Source organism: Andrographis paniculata, unplaced genomic scaffold (genome assembly GCF_009805555.1).
Source record: "Andrographis paniculata isolate CXL003 unplaced genomic scaffold, ASM980555v1 Contig66END, whole genome shotgun sequence".
In the NCBI taxonomy this organism is placed as follows: Eukaryota; Viridiplantae; Streptophyta; class Magnoliopsida; order Lamiales; family Acanthaceae; genus Andrographis; species Andrographis paniculata.
In genome coordinates, this window is record NW_026137602.1 from 4,243,079 (window position 1) to 4,261,111 (window position 18,033).

At 34.7% G+C, this 18,033-nt stretch overlaps 3 protein-coding genes across 4 annotated transcripts; 2 read left to right on the forward strand and 1 right to left on the reverse strand.

Annotated features, from left to right (window-relative positions):
* Positions 1-83: 83 nt before the first annotated feature.
* On the forward strand, positions 84-5,326 carry LOC127262956 (uncharacterized). Of its 2 annotated transcripts, XR_007841352.1 has the most exons (4): positions 84-709; positions 1,265-1,491; positions 2,531-2,620; positions 3,939-5,326. XR_007841352.1 is itself a non-coding variant. In XM_051291828.1 (3 exons), the coding sequence occupies exons 1-2, from the start codon at positions 486-488 to the stop codon at positions 1,488-1,490; spliced, it is 450 nt and encodes a 149-aa protein (XP_051147785.1). In that variant the 5' UTR covers positions 84-485; the 3' UTR covers position 1,491; positions 2,531-2,850. The 2 variants fall into 2 exon arrangements, 1 of the variants encoding a protein (XP_051147785.1); XM_051291828.1 differs by lacking the exon at positions 3,939-5,326 and having other exon boundaries at positions 2,531-2,850.
* Positions 5,327-5,662: 336 nt separating this feature from the next.
* LOC127262955 (trihelix transcription factor ASIL2-like) lies at positions 5,663-8,033 on the forward strand. Its single transcript, XM_051291826.1, has 2 exons — positions 5,663-5,886; positions 6,417-8,033. Exon 2 carries the CDS (start codon positions 6,531-6,533, stop codon positions 7,641-7,643), a length of 1,113 nt encoding a protein of 370 aa, XP_051147783.1. The 5' UTR covers positions 5,663-5,886; positions 6,417-6,530; the 3' UTR covers positions 7,644-8,033.
* Positions 8,034-8,814: 781 nt separating this feature from the next.
* Positions 8,815-14,627, reverse strand: LOC127262957 (heat shock 70 kDa protein 14-like). Its single transcript, XM_051291829.1, has 10 exons — positions 14,478-14,627; positions 12,401-13,584; positions 11,688-11,915; positions 11,484-11,579; positions 10,762-10,959; positions 10,390-10,584; positions 10,164-10,310; positions 9,921-10,070; positions 9,683-9,813; positions 8,815-9,276 (listed from the first exon to the last, which is right to left on the reverse strand). The coding sequence occupies exons 2-10, from the start codon at positions 13,568-13,570 to the stop codon at positions 9,078-9,080; spliced, it is 2,514 nt and encodes an 837-aa protein (XP_051147786.1). The 5' UTR covers positions 13,571-13,584; positions 14,478-14,627; the 3' UTR covers positions 8,815-9,077.
* Between the last annotated feature and the right edge of the window lie 3,406 nt (positions 14,628-18,033).

An 18,033-nucleotide genomic window follows, 5' to 3' on the forward strand; every position in this document is an offset into this window, starting at 1 on the left:
GTATAATTATCTTTATAGCATACACATAGAAATGATCCAAAATGAAAATATATATTTATTTATTTTTAAAATTTGTCAGATGCGTGCAGCCAAACACAGCCTTAACGCTGAAGTCATACGCGTGCCTAGGTGCGGAGGCGTCCATTGATCCCCAATCTTTGTAATCTCCATTGAATCTGGAGCTCTTCCAGCAAGGAATTCTGCATCGCAGCAATCGCAGGAGAGGGGAAGAGGGAATACAAAGCCGCTGTTAATTCTTGCTCGATCTGGTGAAATTCTCTCATTACTTAATTCCTCAATTTGTTCGCGGCTCGCTTCCTGGCACCCGAGGGTAGCATCTGCACAGTGATTTTGCTGCACGGCTGGGAATTGATCTGAAGGAAATTTTTGTTGCGACAGTCGTTCGATGAATCGGTGAGTATAAAAAAGTAGTTTGAGAATTTGGGGAACTTTTGAGCAAAGGGAAAGGAAAGGAAAGGGACGTCATGTTCTATGGTACGGCAGCTTGGGATCCATGGCTTATTGTGGCGCAAATTGTGTGTCTTCAATGCTTGTATTATCTTACACTCGGGATTTTCTTGTCAATTCTGGTCGGCACCAGGGTTTCGAAGATGAGCCTCGTGTATTTCTTTGATTTTGCCACGGTAAACGCCTCTACAGGTACTGGCTGGGGCGTGATGGCTTCAATTTTTCTCAGCTCCATTGCAGGGTAAGTCTTAACATTGCTTTTGTGGTTACTGAGCTATATCTCTGGTTCGATTCATTTGTTGGTTGTTGATATTCATTTGTATCTTGCAGTTGTTAGGGTTTAGTGCCAGGTTACGTTAGTTGATACCCTGTGAGGATAAATATCCAATGAAACATTATGCGACTTTAAGAACTAATTTGTGTGTCAAATATGATTATGTTCTTTTAGGCCTAATGAAAGAGTGACCATTGTTGTAGTAGCTTCTGACTTTGTAGTTGTAGCACTATTGTCTATATCGTTGTCGATGTAAGTTCAAATTTGAATGAATCCCCGAATATCTGATCATTCTTGTAGGAATCGTGCTAATTGGCTGAACATCTATTGTTGATGAATGTTTTGTTCTTAACAGAGCTGGTTTTCGGTATATTCTTGACTTTGTAGTTGTAGCACTGTCGTCTATATTCTTGTCAATTTAGCTTCAAATTTTGAAAGCATCTTCAAATATCTGATCATCATTCGCATAATCGTGGTAATTGGCTGAAAATCTATTGTTGACGAATGTTTTCTTCTTGACAGAGCTGGTTTTTTGGTATATCTAGTTGAAAGAGCAAGGAAGTGTCTGGATTTTTGTGCAACTCTTTATATCATCCACCTTTTCATTTGTGTTGCGTATGGAGGTTGGCCCTCGTCTATAACATGGTGGGTCGTGAACATTACTGGCCTAGCGATAACCGCGCTGTTAGGTGAATATCTGTGCATGAGAAGAGAACTGCGAGAAATTCCTATCTCAAGATATCGATAGAGTGAGCAATTTTATGTTTTGACGGATTACTTTGATGCATCACTGCTTTTTGGCATTTTGTTAAATGTCACTTTTTTCTTGTTTTAATCTGTGTTGCAATCTTGCCCCCAATATCATCGTCACCTTCTCGTGTCTTGTGGGCCTGTTATACACCCGATTGAAATGAGAGTTCTCTATATAATTCAATATTTTACACCCGATTGGAATGAGAGTTTACTGTACAATGTGTTTGTTTTGTAGGATAGGATTATACTCGCTGATATTATTTTATTAGATTATTTCATAATGAGATTAATTGATATTATGATTATTTTGCTTAATTAAATATAGGATAATATTGATTTTAGTGCAAATATTATTTTAAATAACTTAATATTACCCATCTAAGTGGGATTAATTATTTTTAATCAAGGTATTATTAGTGTGATGGACTTTAATCAATTTCGGGATCTAATCTATTAAAGTAAACATGTAATTATCTTAGATAAAATAATAGTATTATTCACCTTAATCACTCAAAGTAAACCCTCAAAGCATAGGTTGTCAATATAGAAGCTAACCTGATTGGTAGATGTTTCTACATTTTTTATGTAAAAAAAAAAAAAATTCCCTTGGAAGAAATGCAATTCATGAATTAGTTCTGATGAACTACTGCAGTTTACCCATTAAGATATAAGCATCTCCATTTGTGGATTTCCTGTATATATATCAATGCAGGCTTCTTTCTTTATATGTACGCCCTTTGGTGATCCAAATATTAATATAGAATTACAGCATGCCTCTTGAAGAGTTTTCGTTTTTTATGCTTTTTTTAGCTCCATTGTCACTTCCAGGCCTAGGGATTTCTTAATTTTATGCTGATTCTTGTTACGACCAATTTCATTTTTTTGGTTACTAGATAGTTTTGGCCCTAAATTCATAATTGGTGTAGTCATGCGTGAACTGGATGCTTTACTGTTATACTTATCAATATTTCACTTTAGCTAATATCTACTGAAACTGTACAATAAGTTTTGAGTACTCTCTTATCATCCATGCAGATGTCGGAATGTTGAGAAACTCGGGTTAGCTCATTTTTGGTGATGCTGGTCGGCGGTCGCATGACAATGCTAAACTTCATCTGAATTGAGGCACGTTGGTACCTAATGTATTTAAATGCAATATGTTTGTTTGGATTGGTATTCTTTCGCCTCCCTTTGTTTTAGCGTGTTACATTCATTGGCAAAATTTTCAGTTAGTGTCTACAAATGTCACGATATATTATAGAGGTTAGATGCACCTGTCTTCAGAGATAGATTAAGAAAAATGGCCTTAGTACAATGAACAACTAGTTCGAAATGGTAAAGTTTTTTTGTTTTCAGTCGCCTTGCCTGGGGATTTGTGTGTCGGACGAATATGTTTATCTTCCACTTCTGCAATTCCATTACTATTGTTAAAAAATTAGTGTGTGTTTGTTTGTGGGTTTTAATTTTGGATTGATTTTTTAATAGTAAATAGTTGAATTTGAGTAGCTGTTTGATGTGATATAAATAGATGTTATGTGATACTTTGAATGTAAAATAGATTTGTAGTATAATATAAAAAATAAAAAAATAAAAGTAATTGTTTGATTTGATTTTTCTCGGGAAAAAAGAATTTGAATAGTAAAAAATTGCGATAAAATCCACAGAAGAACACAACCTTAGGTTCCAGCTAATTTTCTTTTGTATCATTTAGATTGCAATTATTAGATCTCAATTTAACTACTGATTCGTATGTAATATGTGTACTGATTTGAGATTTGTATTGTGGTTCTATACTTTATCGACATGGTGCATCTCAATGATTTTGTTAACCTAGAATTTAAGTAGAACTTTAACTTATACCGATATCTACACTACGGAACCATTGAATTCATCATTGTGCATGTTGATCAAATCTTATTGGTTCTTTCTCATTTTTGGAAATTTTAGTCTTTGGGACCTTTTAACTCTACTTTCAAGTCAACTTTGCTCGGCTTCAGCCAATTCTAATAGCATAATTTGAAGCTGTTCATTTGATTCAATATTCCTAAGCCAAAACTTTTGCATCCTTCTTTGCTTTATCGACTCTTTTTTTCTAATGATTTTCTAGCTTCTTTATACTCTTTTGGTATCTTAGATGCCTCTGCTTCAAGCTGCAAACATGTAATTTTTTTTATTCCTCGAACATATTTTATTTTAGCCAGAGTACAAGCTTCACTTCTCGATTTCTCTAAAGCCCCCTCTTGTGTGTGATATTAAGCTTTTTTTCGATTTTGTAATTCAGCTTTTTTCTCAAATTGTGTTCCACATCTGATTTAAAGTCCTTGTATTCAACCTTATGTTGGATTCTGTATTAAGCTTCAGTTTGCGACTAGATTCCTTAACTGTAAATCTTTTTTATTTCTTCCTCGTCGCATCAATGGAAGCTTCTTGTTCTTTATTACAGTGTGTTCTGTTGAGAAGAAACAAGTATGTGATGTCTAGTGATAGCGATGGTAAGTTCCTTTCATCATTTTCGTGTCTTTTTTGTGCGAAAATTGATAGTCTCGACATTAAAAGACTGTCTCTGTTGTGGCATGCTCTTGGTCTTGTTAAATATGTTGTCGGGCAAGACGGACTTGGAGAGGGATGACTTCTGATCCTCAAAGTTGTGCCCATATATTGAATTTGTATCGATAATTTGGGGAAAAAGTATGTTTTGTAAAGATTGTCATGGGAAGTGTGGTTAGGGAATCTTGAGTTGTTTCTTTTTTTTTTTATTTTGAAAGAAAGAAAGTAAAATACGAGTCGAATCGAAGTATTAACGAGTGCTTTAGCTTGAGCTCACATTAAAATTTTGAGGATCCAAAAAAAAACCTTACTAGTAGATTGACTATCATAGTAAGTTCTGTGGCTTAGCCAGCCCAAATATTCTCTCTTTTTTTTAAAGAAAAAAAAATAATGTAGAAATATGTAATTAAATGCGTGATGATTATTGAATATTAATTATTATATATAATATAAATTAAAAATATATAGAAATATTTTTATTAGTGTCCTTGTAATACTAATAGTTGAGTGTATACTAAATAAATTTCAGTTGAATATAATATCCAGCAAATTAGGTCGGATAAGTAAAGTCCATTAGGCCAGGTGGACTCGGAAGCATCCTAATGTCCTACAAAATTTGAAGATGGTTCTAAATTTGGATTTTAATTTAAAATTTAATTGAACTTGGTGGATTTTAATTTGGATGTAGAAATTAGAAAACAAGCTGAAATCCGAATCCCAATGGCTATTGCTTGTTTTTGTATTCAACATTATTATTATTATTATTATTATTATTATTATTATTACTATTATTATTATTATTATGCCCCTAATCGCGCAATAGGCAATAGCTACGCACGGCGTTGAACACGTGACCTGGCTACAAGTCCACCCACTACCTATTCAGGACTAGCTATTTTTATTGTTATTTGTATGCGGTTTACACATTTATTCTTTAATATTCAATTTATTATTGTTTTTAATAATAAAAGTATTTTATAATTGCTTTATTTAAAAATTGTAAATTATTTTGTTTTACGTATATTTTAGTATTTGATTATTTTTACATATAATATTCCAAGGCATTCATTTAGGTTTGTGGGAACAATTTGTATCATCATGATATTTTTTTAAAAAAGAATTATATCATTTTTTAGAATGTTGAAAATTCATAACAAATAATAGGCATATCCGTCGTGAAAAAATTGGGATAGTGCTTGCCCAGCTCAATTTGTAAATTAAATATGCTTTTGAAAAATAATTTTATAAATATATTAAATAAATTATGCAATTTAATGATTTAATTCTTATAATAAAAAATCATATGTTCAATTCTCACCATGTTATATTCCAATAGCACCGATATCTATAGATGCACAATGGTTATTCATAACACATAAGCTTGTGTTGTATTTTTATACTTAGAATGTGTTGAATAGAAAATAAAAAATAAATATGAATAAAAAGAAAAATAAATAAATATCGAAAATTAAAAATAAAAAGTTTTTCCACTAAAGAATCCTGAATAATGAATATATGTGGGCTCAAGATAGGGCAAGGCGCACACCCGGCGCCTTTTAGCATCTCCCACTTGAGAATTGACGCCAAGGTCTATCCTACGCCATTCCCTGACCTCTCCTAAAAGATGCGTCTTTTTACTCTTTCCCACTGCCCAACCGAACACGGACTTGCAATTCCCCAAATTTCCAACCAATTCTCGGCCAATTCGACGTCGATGATATAAGATCCAACCCTAATTCCAGAATCGATTATTTCCTAGAGATTGTTATTTAATTCGACGCTCGTGTTCCTGGAAGCACCAAATCGTAGGAGCCATTCGAGCAATGCAACCCAGCTGATTCGAGGTAAGAATTTTTTTTTCACGGATTTTCGTTTTCCGAATTCAATTGGAGGGGAATTAGTGGGGATTCGCTGTTCTGGTTGGATCCGTGGTGTGTTTGCGTGATTTGTTATTGTTTGTCGTCTTTCTGTTTCGATTTTGATTGGCGTGCTTTTTGTTCGACTGTGATTAGGGTTAGTTTGTCGAAAAAATACGATGCTCTCCTACCTCGATACCAAAGGACAACTTCATTTAGTTCAATGATGAATTAGTTGAACGAATACGATAGAAGATCTCTCGCATATTGTTATGAATTTTCGTCTTCAGTATCTACAGTTGCTTCGCTGTTCCACCGATTAATGCAAATTCAATTATCTCTTTTATAGGTGTTTGATTTCATGTTCTTTTGCTCTAACAGTGAAGGCAGAATCTATTTGTTAGATATAAATGAGGATTAATTTTGGTTGTTTAGGGAATTGAAGAAAAGTAGCAATAGTAATGGTAATTCTGCAGTTGTTTTGTTGTTCTACTACTGACATTAAAGCTCTGCTAAAGATTTTAGGTATTTTATTTGATTTCTCGGAGAAACCTTGTGCCCTAACAATGGCGGAAATCAAAATCTGATGTTGGTGGATATAATCTCTGGATTAATAGAGCAATAATTTCATTATGGACGACGAAAATGGCAAGAATTACAAACCTCCCAACTTCCCCGTTGAAAATGCCGCCGGATATCCTCACAACGCCGGGCATTCATACGACGAGGACGACGACAACGAAGAGGAGGAATACGTGGAGAACGGGGATGACGACGATGACGACGACGGAGGAAACGGCGTCCAGAGAATAAGCAACAATGACTACGAATATGGAGACAAGGACGAAACAGATGAAGAGGATTTAGGTGATTTGGAAAGGCACGCAAAGAAGAGAAAACTCAAAACCCTCTTGTCAAGCTACGAGTTCGCCCCTCGTGCACCCGCTCCTTCGGCGACAACTACTGTCCCCGCCGTCACCGTCACCACCGCCGCTGCCGCTCCATCGGGTTCTGCTCCGAAACCCTCGTATGGCGGGAGAAACCCGCTCACCGATTGGACCGAGCACGAGACGTTCGTTTTGCTCGACGCTTGGGGCGAGCAATTTCTCAAGCAAGGTAGAAAAAGCCTCCGATCCGAAGAGTGGCAGGCCGTCGCCGACAAAGTCTCGCAAGAATCGAACATCGAACGAACCGATACTCAGTGCCGTAACCGTCTCGACACGTTGAAAAAAAAGTACAAAAAGGAGAAGATGAAGTCAGGAAAGGCGCCGGGCGATTGGGTTTATTTCAAGAAGCTCGACGAGCTTCTGTCGTTGCTTCCGCAGCAAGCCGGGCTTTCGTGCGGAGTCGATTCAGGCGAGTATGTGATCATGAATCCGAAGGCTTACGCGAACGGATCGGACGAGATGGTAAGGGATAGTCCGGCGAATTCCGAGTCGGCCGCTGCCGGAGAAGAGCTCTCCGACGACCTCCCGCCGGCGAAGACGAAGAACGGGCGGGAAAAGGGCGATTCGTTTAAATTGTTGGCGGATTCAATTCAGAAATTTAGCGATACGTATTTGAAGATCGAGAATAGTAAGAGACGGCAAATGGTGGAGCTGGAGAAGATGAGGATGGAGTTTCACAGAGATTTGGAGCTGCAGAAGAGGCGGATTTTGGAGAGGACGCAGGCGGAGATCGAGAAAATCCGGCAAGGCGAGGGGGAGGAAGAAGACGACGATAACGATAACGACGTGTCGAATTGATCGACGGATTGTTCGCCGGAGAAGAAGGGATGAAGGAATGTTATTTGTTGTATTATAGTGTGTGCCTCTTGCTCGAGCTTGAGCTTGAGATTCATCCATGGCGGCAGCGGAAAACTTACAGTTACAGAAGTAGGTAATTACAGGTGGTTAATATTTAATAAAAACTTACTTGGATGTCAAAATGGCACGCCTTATTATTATTATTATTATTGTTATTGTTATTATTTGTGAGGATGGTGTTCTGTTTTGGTTAGGGCTTTTTATTTGTTTTTTTTGGTTATTAGATCTATTGTGATTTGAGAGTTTCTAACAAATGTTGGTTTTGGTCATTTTGTTCTGTACGATTTGCTTGGTTCAAATGCTTACGTTTTGATGTTTTGGCTTTGAATAGCTGCTATGGAAAGAGGGTATGCTTTTTCATAGAAATATACTTTGAATAAATTTTTTTTTTTAATCGAAATAGTTATTTTATGTAATAAACTAATATCTTACACAAAAATAAAAATTATAATTTTGATTTGATGTTTTAAAAAAATAAAATTAATATTTATAAATAGTAAAAGTTCTTATTAAGATTAGCCAATATAGTTAAGTGATAAACCATTCTAAATACTCTTCCTTTAGTTTACTTGTTTTTTATTTTTTGCTGTTTTCTGTTTTTAAATACTCGACGGTACTATAAATTGTCTATGTATAAATGATAGAAAGCTTTGTAATTTATCTGTTTGATTTTTATTTTAAATCTTTTTATCTTTTCGTGGTTTAAGATAATGAGGTGATGAATTTGAATTTTTACTTAGTAATATTTTAATATAATATTTTATAAAAATATATATATTTTTAGTAAATAAAATTGATTTCAATTTGTTCAAAATTTTATGATATATATTATACGCAAATATTAATATTATATTGAAGTGGATAAAAAATATAGATAGAAGACTAGTTATCTATGAAAATAAAATTATTATTTTGAAAATGACAAAAATGGTAAACAAAATTATTGTATTGGAACAGAGGGAGTATATGATATAATAAAATATCATATCAAAATTTTATGTAAAATAAATTTCCAATCAAAACCAAAGAAAATATATTTTTAGGCAAAACCAAAAAATAATAATAATAATAATAATAATAATATGGATTGCAAGTATTGAAGAATTCAAAGTATTCTTACCAATATCACAATAGCAGCAAATAAGAATAACGCCAAAATTGGAGTACAGAATGGGAAAGAGGGGAAGCTTCATCAGACACATCCAAACAAATGTCAAAACCCCAAATCAATTTGTTATAAGCTCAAAAGTTCATCAAGAGGGTTCTTTTTCTTCCTGGATTCGTGCTTAAATAGGTTTTTGAATAATTGTAATACTACTTTCTTGTATAACCACAAGTCCAGAAACACAAACACAAACACAAACTTACTACTCATCAGGAGCCCTGCGAATTGTCAGTTTCCATAGGCTCCTTGGACCCTGGCGATGCTTCGTCCCCGCCTCCAGGAGTTTTTCCAGCGTCATTGGAATTCTCTTCAGGGCCGTTGTCGGCTTCTTGTTGTTGAGGGGGCGGCGGAGGAGTTTCCGTCTTTGGTGGGGCGGGTTTTGGTTTCGTCATGATCGGTCTGCAGAACCTGTGCAAGAAAAAATTGTAAATAAGAAATAAGGTTTTCTTTGCATGCCACTTCTGTAACTTCTTTCATAAAGGTAACTTTTCCAAAGACATCACAACAAATACTTTCTTTCTCTTAGGACAAAATATCACATCATATCTATGTAAACAAAACCTAATCTTTTAGGATGTGTTACTTTGGGATTTTCGTTGACTCGCAACTATTCATGAATTCTTTTACCTACATATCAAACACATCTTTTTTATTTTTTATATACGCTGAAAATCAATTTACATTCAAAATATAATAATAAAATATTACCACCAAATTCCCAGTATTTTTCTAAAACTCCAGAATTCCGGAACTTCTATCTAACTGAAACTTATGGGGAGGAATTTAATTTAATGGTGCAACTATTGTACAATACCTGTCAAGACCTTCGGCCTTTTTCTTAATGTCGGAAGACAAAAGAGCCGGTGTGACGTGCTTTGGGAGAGTATCCTGCTGCTGCCTTTTCTCTCTTAGCCAAGATTCGGCTTGAAGGCATTCATTCAAAACCTGAAGAACGTAAAGGGACGGACGACTTACATGTGCTATATAATTATTACTATTAACAGTCGATCATCTAAAGTTTTTTTTTTTTTTTTTCAGGAGGGAGTCGATACCTTCTGCTTCTCTTCAACATCGATATGATTAAACTTGAGATCATTTGATATAGCTGCTTCTCTGTAGCTGTTGATGCAATAATTAAGTTGATCAATAGCAGGCCCCCTCTCGGTGTGATCCTTGTAGCGCTCCTCGATAGGATCACCTTGCTGAAAGGATTATAATTCACGATTCTCTAGATCAAAATTTATACAAAATTGGAGACAAACAGGAAAATGAAATCCGGGAATGTTCTCTCTCACCTTCTTGAGCTCCTCCAGCTTAGCAATGTAGACTCCCTTGGTTTCGTCCTCGCCGTCTTCATACAACCAATCTTCAACCTCTTGCAGCCGAGCGATTATCTGCTCTTTGTCTGATTCAGTCACAAACTCGTGATACTTGTCGTGAAGCTGCAGGAAGAGAAGATTGTTGGTTGAGAGAAAGATTCGAAGAACTAAGATTAAAATTACCAAATGAATGCATACTTACCTTATTGCGCATATCGTAAACATAAGCCTCGACAGCATTTTTGCGTTCTTTGGTTTCTTCCATAACGCGATCCTGAAGAGCCATCTCAAACTCCTTCTCGACGGCCTTTTGCACATCTGCAGCTGCAAGTCCTCCGTATACGATCTCAGATACAGGCACATTGATTTTCTTAACCTTTTTCTTTGGAGCTTCCACCTGCCAGCATAAAAACAGCCCGATCACAAGTGTTCGTTGCAAAAAAGGCATGTAGAAGTTTATTAGGTACAGATATCGGAAATCGCATGGTGAATGGTAAGAACATTGCGCTAATTTGATATAGATATAGAGAGATCAATAAATGTAAGAAAGGACTCGAATAACATAGTATTCTACCTTTGCATCTGTTTCCATATTTACGGATTTATCTCCCGATTCAGGGCCATTATCAACGGCAGGGGCATCAGTTTTAGCATCCTGCATATTTACATCTGTTTCGTTGGTGCTTGGAGGGGGAGTTTCATCTGTCTCCATCTTGGTGGCCTCTTTTGCTGACTCTTTGACTGGAACTTCTACCTCTTCCTCCTCCAAGAGCTGATTCAAGGCAAACCGCAATGTAATTGGCAAATGGCTCAAAAACATGAACAAATAACTAGCTTAGTTTGTTAATATAATCCAATGGATTATTCATTGTTGTAATTCTATTACAGCAAGCAATAACAGCTGTACCGTGTGTTGCTTTGAAGTTTTATTGTTAATTATAAATTCAACTTGTAGACACGATAAAATATCATTTCAGTGGCTAACATAGTAACTTGAGCCAAGTTAACTAACACCAAATTTCAAGGCATGAAATATTCTTTCAATTTCCAAGCATACACTACACCTAGACACCTATTTTGCTAGCAATTTCATTGCTTTAAAAGGAAATCATCTAAAATTGGTAAAAATTCATGACGGACTTACATGTATAGAATCTAACCTGAATTCAATCTTATTTGTTATCTTTAGTTAGTTAATAAAAAAACTGTTAGCTACTCATATCCAAGAATCAGACTTGGGCTCTTTACTACTGAACATGATCATTAAAAATGATAAGGAACACTACAAAAGCTTACCGTTGCCGACTCAATCAAGACAATGCCATGTAGGTTCAAGCGTACTTTGACCTTCAGTTTTGCCCTTTCACCTGTTGCAGATTGAAAAGGTCCAATCTGAAACTCAACAAAACGACAGTGTCAGTTGAGAGTAACAAATGATAAATAAGGTTTTAAAAGTAAAGAATCAATTAATGAATTAAAACAACATGCGCAATGGCCTACCGTGTAAGTGCTTATCCTTGGTGGTGCTTGGATCTCACTGGCATCGGCATACTGTACATCTATTGTGAAGGTGCCAGATCTATAGAAAGTTAGCGCCTTCACACTCGGTATTGGATTGCCCTTGGGGAAGACAACAGTGCTCTGCTGACCTTCTGCTACTCCATTTTGTGCATCAGGAGCAGAACCTTTCCATGACAGAGCAATTGAGAATGGAAAGCTCTCATTAACCTGCAAGAATATCCCAGCAAAATTAGATCATGTGATGAATTTACAGCAGCTAAAGCTTGTACATACAAGCTTATTTGATACGCATGGACATATTATCCATTTATAATTTTGTTGTGACCGGAGGCACAAGAAATAGTTTTAAGAGTCTTATCTTCTTTTTTTTGTTTTTCAAGAACAGGCTAAGCTTCTGCACTAAACAAACAGCATTTTACCTCAACATCCCTGTAGATGGTAAAGTGATGTTGCTATGGAATAAAACACACAATCTGAATCAACTTTTTGAAAAGAGATATCATCAGCTTCCAATAAGGCTTAAATTGAAAAGCAGTTTAAAAGCAAACCATGAGTAACAAATCTATGAAAATAGGGATCTATATTTTCTACTATTAAGTTTTCGTTAGGCATAAGAAGAAATAAATGAATGTGGAAAATAGACCATTGCAATATGACAAATTGCTCTCAGTGTAGAAATATTTAATATTTACCTGAAAATCGCGGACTTTGAATGTAGGACTCAGAATAGCACATTGCAATGCACATCCTTTAGAAACGCATTCACTTGCATTCATTGATCGCCTAGGCTCCTTTTGAAAGAACTCTGTTAAAATCTTATGAATTGCAGGAACTCTAGAGCCTGAACCAACAACTTCAACTGCATGTATACTCTCAACAGTCAGGCCCGCTTCTGCCAGGGCTTTCTCTAATGGTTTCTTAACACGTTCCAGAATGGGAGCACTAATCTGCTCAAACTCATCTCTCTTAATAAATCCCCTGACATCCTTCTCATCCATCAGGCATTCAATATTCAGAGGAGCCTCGGGATTAGCACTGAGAACCTTCTTTAATTTTTCACAACCTGCACGCAGTCTCAGGCAAGCCCTAGCATTCTGGAAAACATCAATCTTGTATTCATTCTTGAATTTTGCCGCAAAGTGCTGGAAAAGAACTTCATCAAAATCCCTCCCACCAAGAGATCGATCGAAAGAATGAGCCAGGATCTTCAGCTGACCTTTCTTGAAGGCGGCAATACAAATTTGAAGGCTTGCATGCCCGACATCAACAAAAGCAACATTTAGAGGTTCACTTTCAGATAAATCAGTCTTATAAATACCATAATTTAATGCAGTAGCTGTTGTTTCATGGATGAGACGTAGAGGGTGTAAGCCAGCAATGGTTGCGGCATCTATAACAGCTCTCCTCTGCAGGTCGGTGAAATGAACAGGTATTCCAATACAGCAATCCACAACTGCAGCTTTTAAATTCGTTTCAGCAATGCTCTTCAAATTGGAAAATACCATACCTAAAACCTGAGTAGGTGTAAATGTCCTAGTTTCCCCCAAATAACGAGCATGAATCAAAGGGTATCCATCGGGGCCTTCAGTCACTAAGTATGGCAATGACTTCAAATCACGCTGTAGTTCAGGATCTGAAAACTGCTTCCCAATCAGTCGCTTTATTTGGGATACTGTATTTTTCGGATTAGTCATGCTTGATGCAGCTCCGGCTGTTCCAATAAATCGCTGCTTGTCACCAAAACATACGATGGCAGGAGTTTCTCGTTTTGATTCATCATTGAGCACAACATCAATTCCTCGTTGTCGTGCAACCGCAACAACACAGTTTTCATTCCCAAGATCAAAACCAACCACACTCATGTTTATTTTGATGTCTGCAGCAAGTTACGAAGTCATTAGCAGTAATAAGATGATAATCTTGAACAAAAAGATGTCGTCAGTATTCCCATAGGTAGATCAAACAACACAAACCACCATCCATAAATGAATCAGAATCCAGATTTGCAGCCATGATTGATCATTATCAGGCGGCTACGAGAAAACAGAACGGTTACCTATTAAAGTAAAGACCTTTTGGTGCCTCACAACTATTTTTGCTCCCGCATAATTTCTACTGTATTTTTTATGTCTTTTTTTATGCACGCACTATAATTTGTAATTTTTGAACATATAGTGTGCAGAATTTTCACCAAATTTACCCGAAATGAAAATTTAAATAAAGTAATACAGCATATTACCATTTTTATCATCTCAGTGCACGGCCCCTCTCCACATTGTGACAATATACACTCATAGATTGCTACATGTCAACAGACATGCACCTCCACCCAAACCACCATCCAAATTAAGAAATCTCAACCATGATAGCAAAAAGTTCCATATTTGTCGTTTCAATGCTTATTACTACGGAGATCACAATAAATTTTCAATTGGCTACATACAAACTATGATTCATTATCCAAGAACTCTCAGACAGCACAATCAACTCAAAGCCTCAATGTTTCGAACACAACACAATACCTATCTGAATTCAACACAAAAATGCTCCCAAATCAAACGAGACATTTCCCTTAAAAATTACTCAATCGCACCAAACATCAAGCACTGACATCTCGCTGCGCAATTCTACGTGGTCAACATAAAATTCAAGAAAATGAAAACACAAATCGCACCATAGAAAACAAAGAAACGGCAATAATCAACAAACCGAATAGATCTGGTAACTGCAAGCAACAACATCAACAATTCAACTGAAGATGTGAAATACCTAATAACCGATTGAGAGTGCTCCTCCGCTATACTCCGGCGATGGCGCGTCGGACGGGAGAATGAAGAATAAGACGGCAGCAGGTCAAGTAGCCTTTCCGAATTAATCTTAATTTGGTGCGGAAAAGGTTATAGAGAGGGCTTATAACTTAAGATGTGGAGCAAGGGTTTGTGTAGAAAATTCTCTAGAAGTGATGTGGCATTTCCTGATTGGTTGCTCCAGTAAACGTAGATGAATCTGGGAGTCCTCCGCTGCTTCTAGAAGGATCTTCGGATTCAAGTTCCGCTTGTTTCGTTGGACTATATATTTTATATTTCATTTTAATATTACTTATTTTTCACGGTTTTTTTTATTATTAAATTAAAACTTTTTAATGGTTTTTCTATACAGTTTTTTAATTGAAATTTTCTTGATGTATTTGAACCCATAACCTCAAGGCATGTCATTCCGGGATTACAAGTTTTTCTTTTTGTTTGATAGTGCCGTGTTTATTTGTAAAATTTTAATTTTATTAAAAAGTTACAATGTCTTCTTTTGTGTGGTTTTATTTTTTATTATTCATATTTTTTTAGTCTGCCAGGGAAATCACAATCAACCATAAGGAGTTTGAGCCCATAACTTCACGATCACAAATTTAACTATTTAAAGTATTGCGTATTGATTTTTTTTTTATTTAAAATTGACATAGCAATTTGAATTTGAATTGTATTTTGATATGATATTTTATGAAAAAAATAATTATTATATTTTTATTAAATTATTGGGAGATGAATAGTTTTAAAAATTTTATTTGAAATAAAAACCAAACACACTATTGAGATTTATTTGGTTTTATTTGAAAATGAGATAAATATTTGAATTTTGATTTAAATAATTTTTGTGTAAGGTATGGAGAAGTGTATAAATAATATTTTCTCTGTTCCACCACAATTGACACAATTTTCATTTTTACATGTCCCAAAACAATTGTCACATTTCTATTTTGGATAAAATCTACAAAATTAAAATATATTTAACAAATATAAAACAATTTAATTAAGTATTTAACATATAATATCATAATTCACTCAAAACCCCTTTATTATTATCTCTTTTTTAAAAAATAAGTATTTTTATTTTAAAAATACTTATTTCTATTTAAAAATACTTATTTTTATCTATATTTAATACTCTATTCTTTTATAAAATTAATTTATGTTAATTATAAATAAATAAAATATTTTTTATTTACTTATATTATAGAAGATTTATTCTTTACAAAGTAATATTCATATTGCATATATAAAATATTTTTTTAATCATATATGTTAAATTTACTTTAAAGCTATCAATATTATTAATTACATAAAAATAATATTATAATTAATTAAATAAAGAGTGTATTGTAGTTCATCTTTGTCCAAGTAAATATTTATTTTTTGAGAATATTGTTTAAGAATTAATAATATTTTAATTATAGTTGATAGCTCAATCAATCATGTTATATAAAATAAAGATATTTAATTAAATATTTATATCACCCCGACATAGTTGCAGCAGATTTCCAATTAGGGTTTGTTCGGGAGACGCTTCGTCCTTCTCATGATTCCGATTGCTTCGACATGATTCTGAATTTGATTTTTCGCTACTCCAATTTCGCTTCTCTTCACCGCAAATTTGGTTTGAATTCACGAGCAGAGCAGGAACAGCTACAAAAGTAGGTTTCACATCCCCTGCCATAATCACCGGATACACATCCACTAAGGAGGAAGATTCTCCGGCATAGGTCCTGCGCACTCTCTCCCACTCGAAGGCGGCGGCGGCGGCGGCGGGGAGGCGGTCCTCAGCACCACTTTCCAAGTCGTCGATTGGCTCGCCACTGAGCATCGTGACCCCGCAGATGAAGACGAGCAGCATGAGAGTCAGTAGACTTGCTACCACCGCTAGTCCTCCGACGAAGTACGGAATCGATGAGCGCGAAATTGAAATTTCGGTATCCGCCGGCGCCGGCGCGTAGACGAATGGGATTCCTGCAACTTTCGGTATTGCCGGCCGGGGAAACGAGGCGTGATTCGTGCTCATTGTCTCTGTTTTATTGAAAGCGTTTGGCGATCAACTTACGGATTGGAGTCGGCCGAGCTGGTGGAGGCGGCGGCGGAGGCGCGAAGCTACGGCGGCGATGGAGGTTTGAATTTGAGAGTTGATTGATCCTTTTGGGTATTTACAACGATAGAGTGGGGCGGGAAATTGATATTACTATAGTCGTATTAGGGAGCGCGAGATTTGAGTTTTTATCTGATATTTTAAGGTGAGATATGTTCGATTAATAGTAAAAGATTTGTTGTATTAAAATATTGATTTGTATTTCCTGATAAATTTTATAGTCTTTCAAATTAAAAAAAAAAAAAAAAATTACTATTATAATACTTAAATTTAGAATTGGAACCTCAACCAAATATGTTATTAAATATATTCATCAATTTTATTTTAAAAAAATATTGATAAAATTATTTACCAAATATTTTCTTTTTGGACATAATTCTTAATATATATATTCAATATAAAATACTACGTCAATCAACTCGTATAAATATTTTATTTTGTAGTTATTCAATTACAAAATAATAATTTCAAAAAAAATATTTTTTACAAATACTCATATTTTACAGTCATGTCCGGTCAGAGTTTTCAGAATTTTGAATTGTATTTTTTTTTATCAATTCTAATTAAACATAAATAAAAATAATTTGTTAAAATAATTATGTGGAAAAAATTAAATACTATCTCCTTCCTCCGCAAATCTATCAATTTGCATTTATCGTCATTATTTTAACATTAAAAATATCTTTATATTTATATAATTTTTTGTACAAATATAATTATATTAGTATTATAAGACACCCATGTAAGTAATTTTGTGTTTTTCTTTAATTTTTACTACGTTTTGATATAATAATTAATATATAAAGATTAACATGCAAAAAGTAAATAGATAGATTGACAATGGACGGAGGTAATATATTATTTTGAATTATAGTTAAAATTTATGGTATGTTTCTTTTACCCAAAACCTCAAATTTTTATTATTTGAACTCTGCATTTTTCGAAAAAATATACAATTTTTTGTCATAAAACATATCATCATGCATTATTTTAATACCAAACTCAAACCACATTTTTCTCAAACCCATTTAAAGAAACATACCCTTAATTATTACTCACTCAGTCCAACTCAATTCAAAGTACTCTTTTTATCATTTTCGTTCTTGTCATTCCAAAATATCTATTTCATATTTTAATAAAAATAACTATACACCAATATAAAAATACCTTTAATTTTTATCTAAATTACAAATATACCATTACACATAAAATTATTTTTTATATAAAATTTTAGACAAAAATATCAAAAACCTCTAGCATACTTCCACTAGGAGTATTAATTTTTTTTTATATATAAATAATAATATTTGAATGAACAACTAAAAAAAATTAAAAACTGCCGTAATTTAGTATATTCGATTGGGCCAAATACTGGTAGCATAATTGATGGTATGATATCGCTATATGGGCCCGA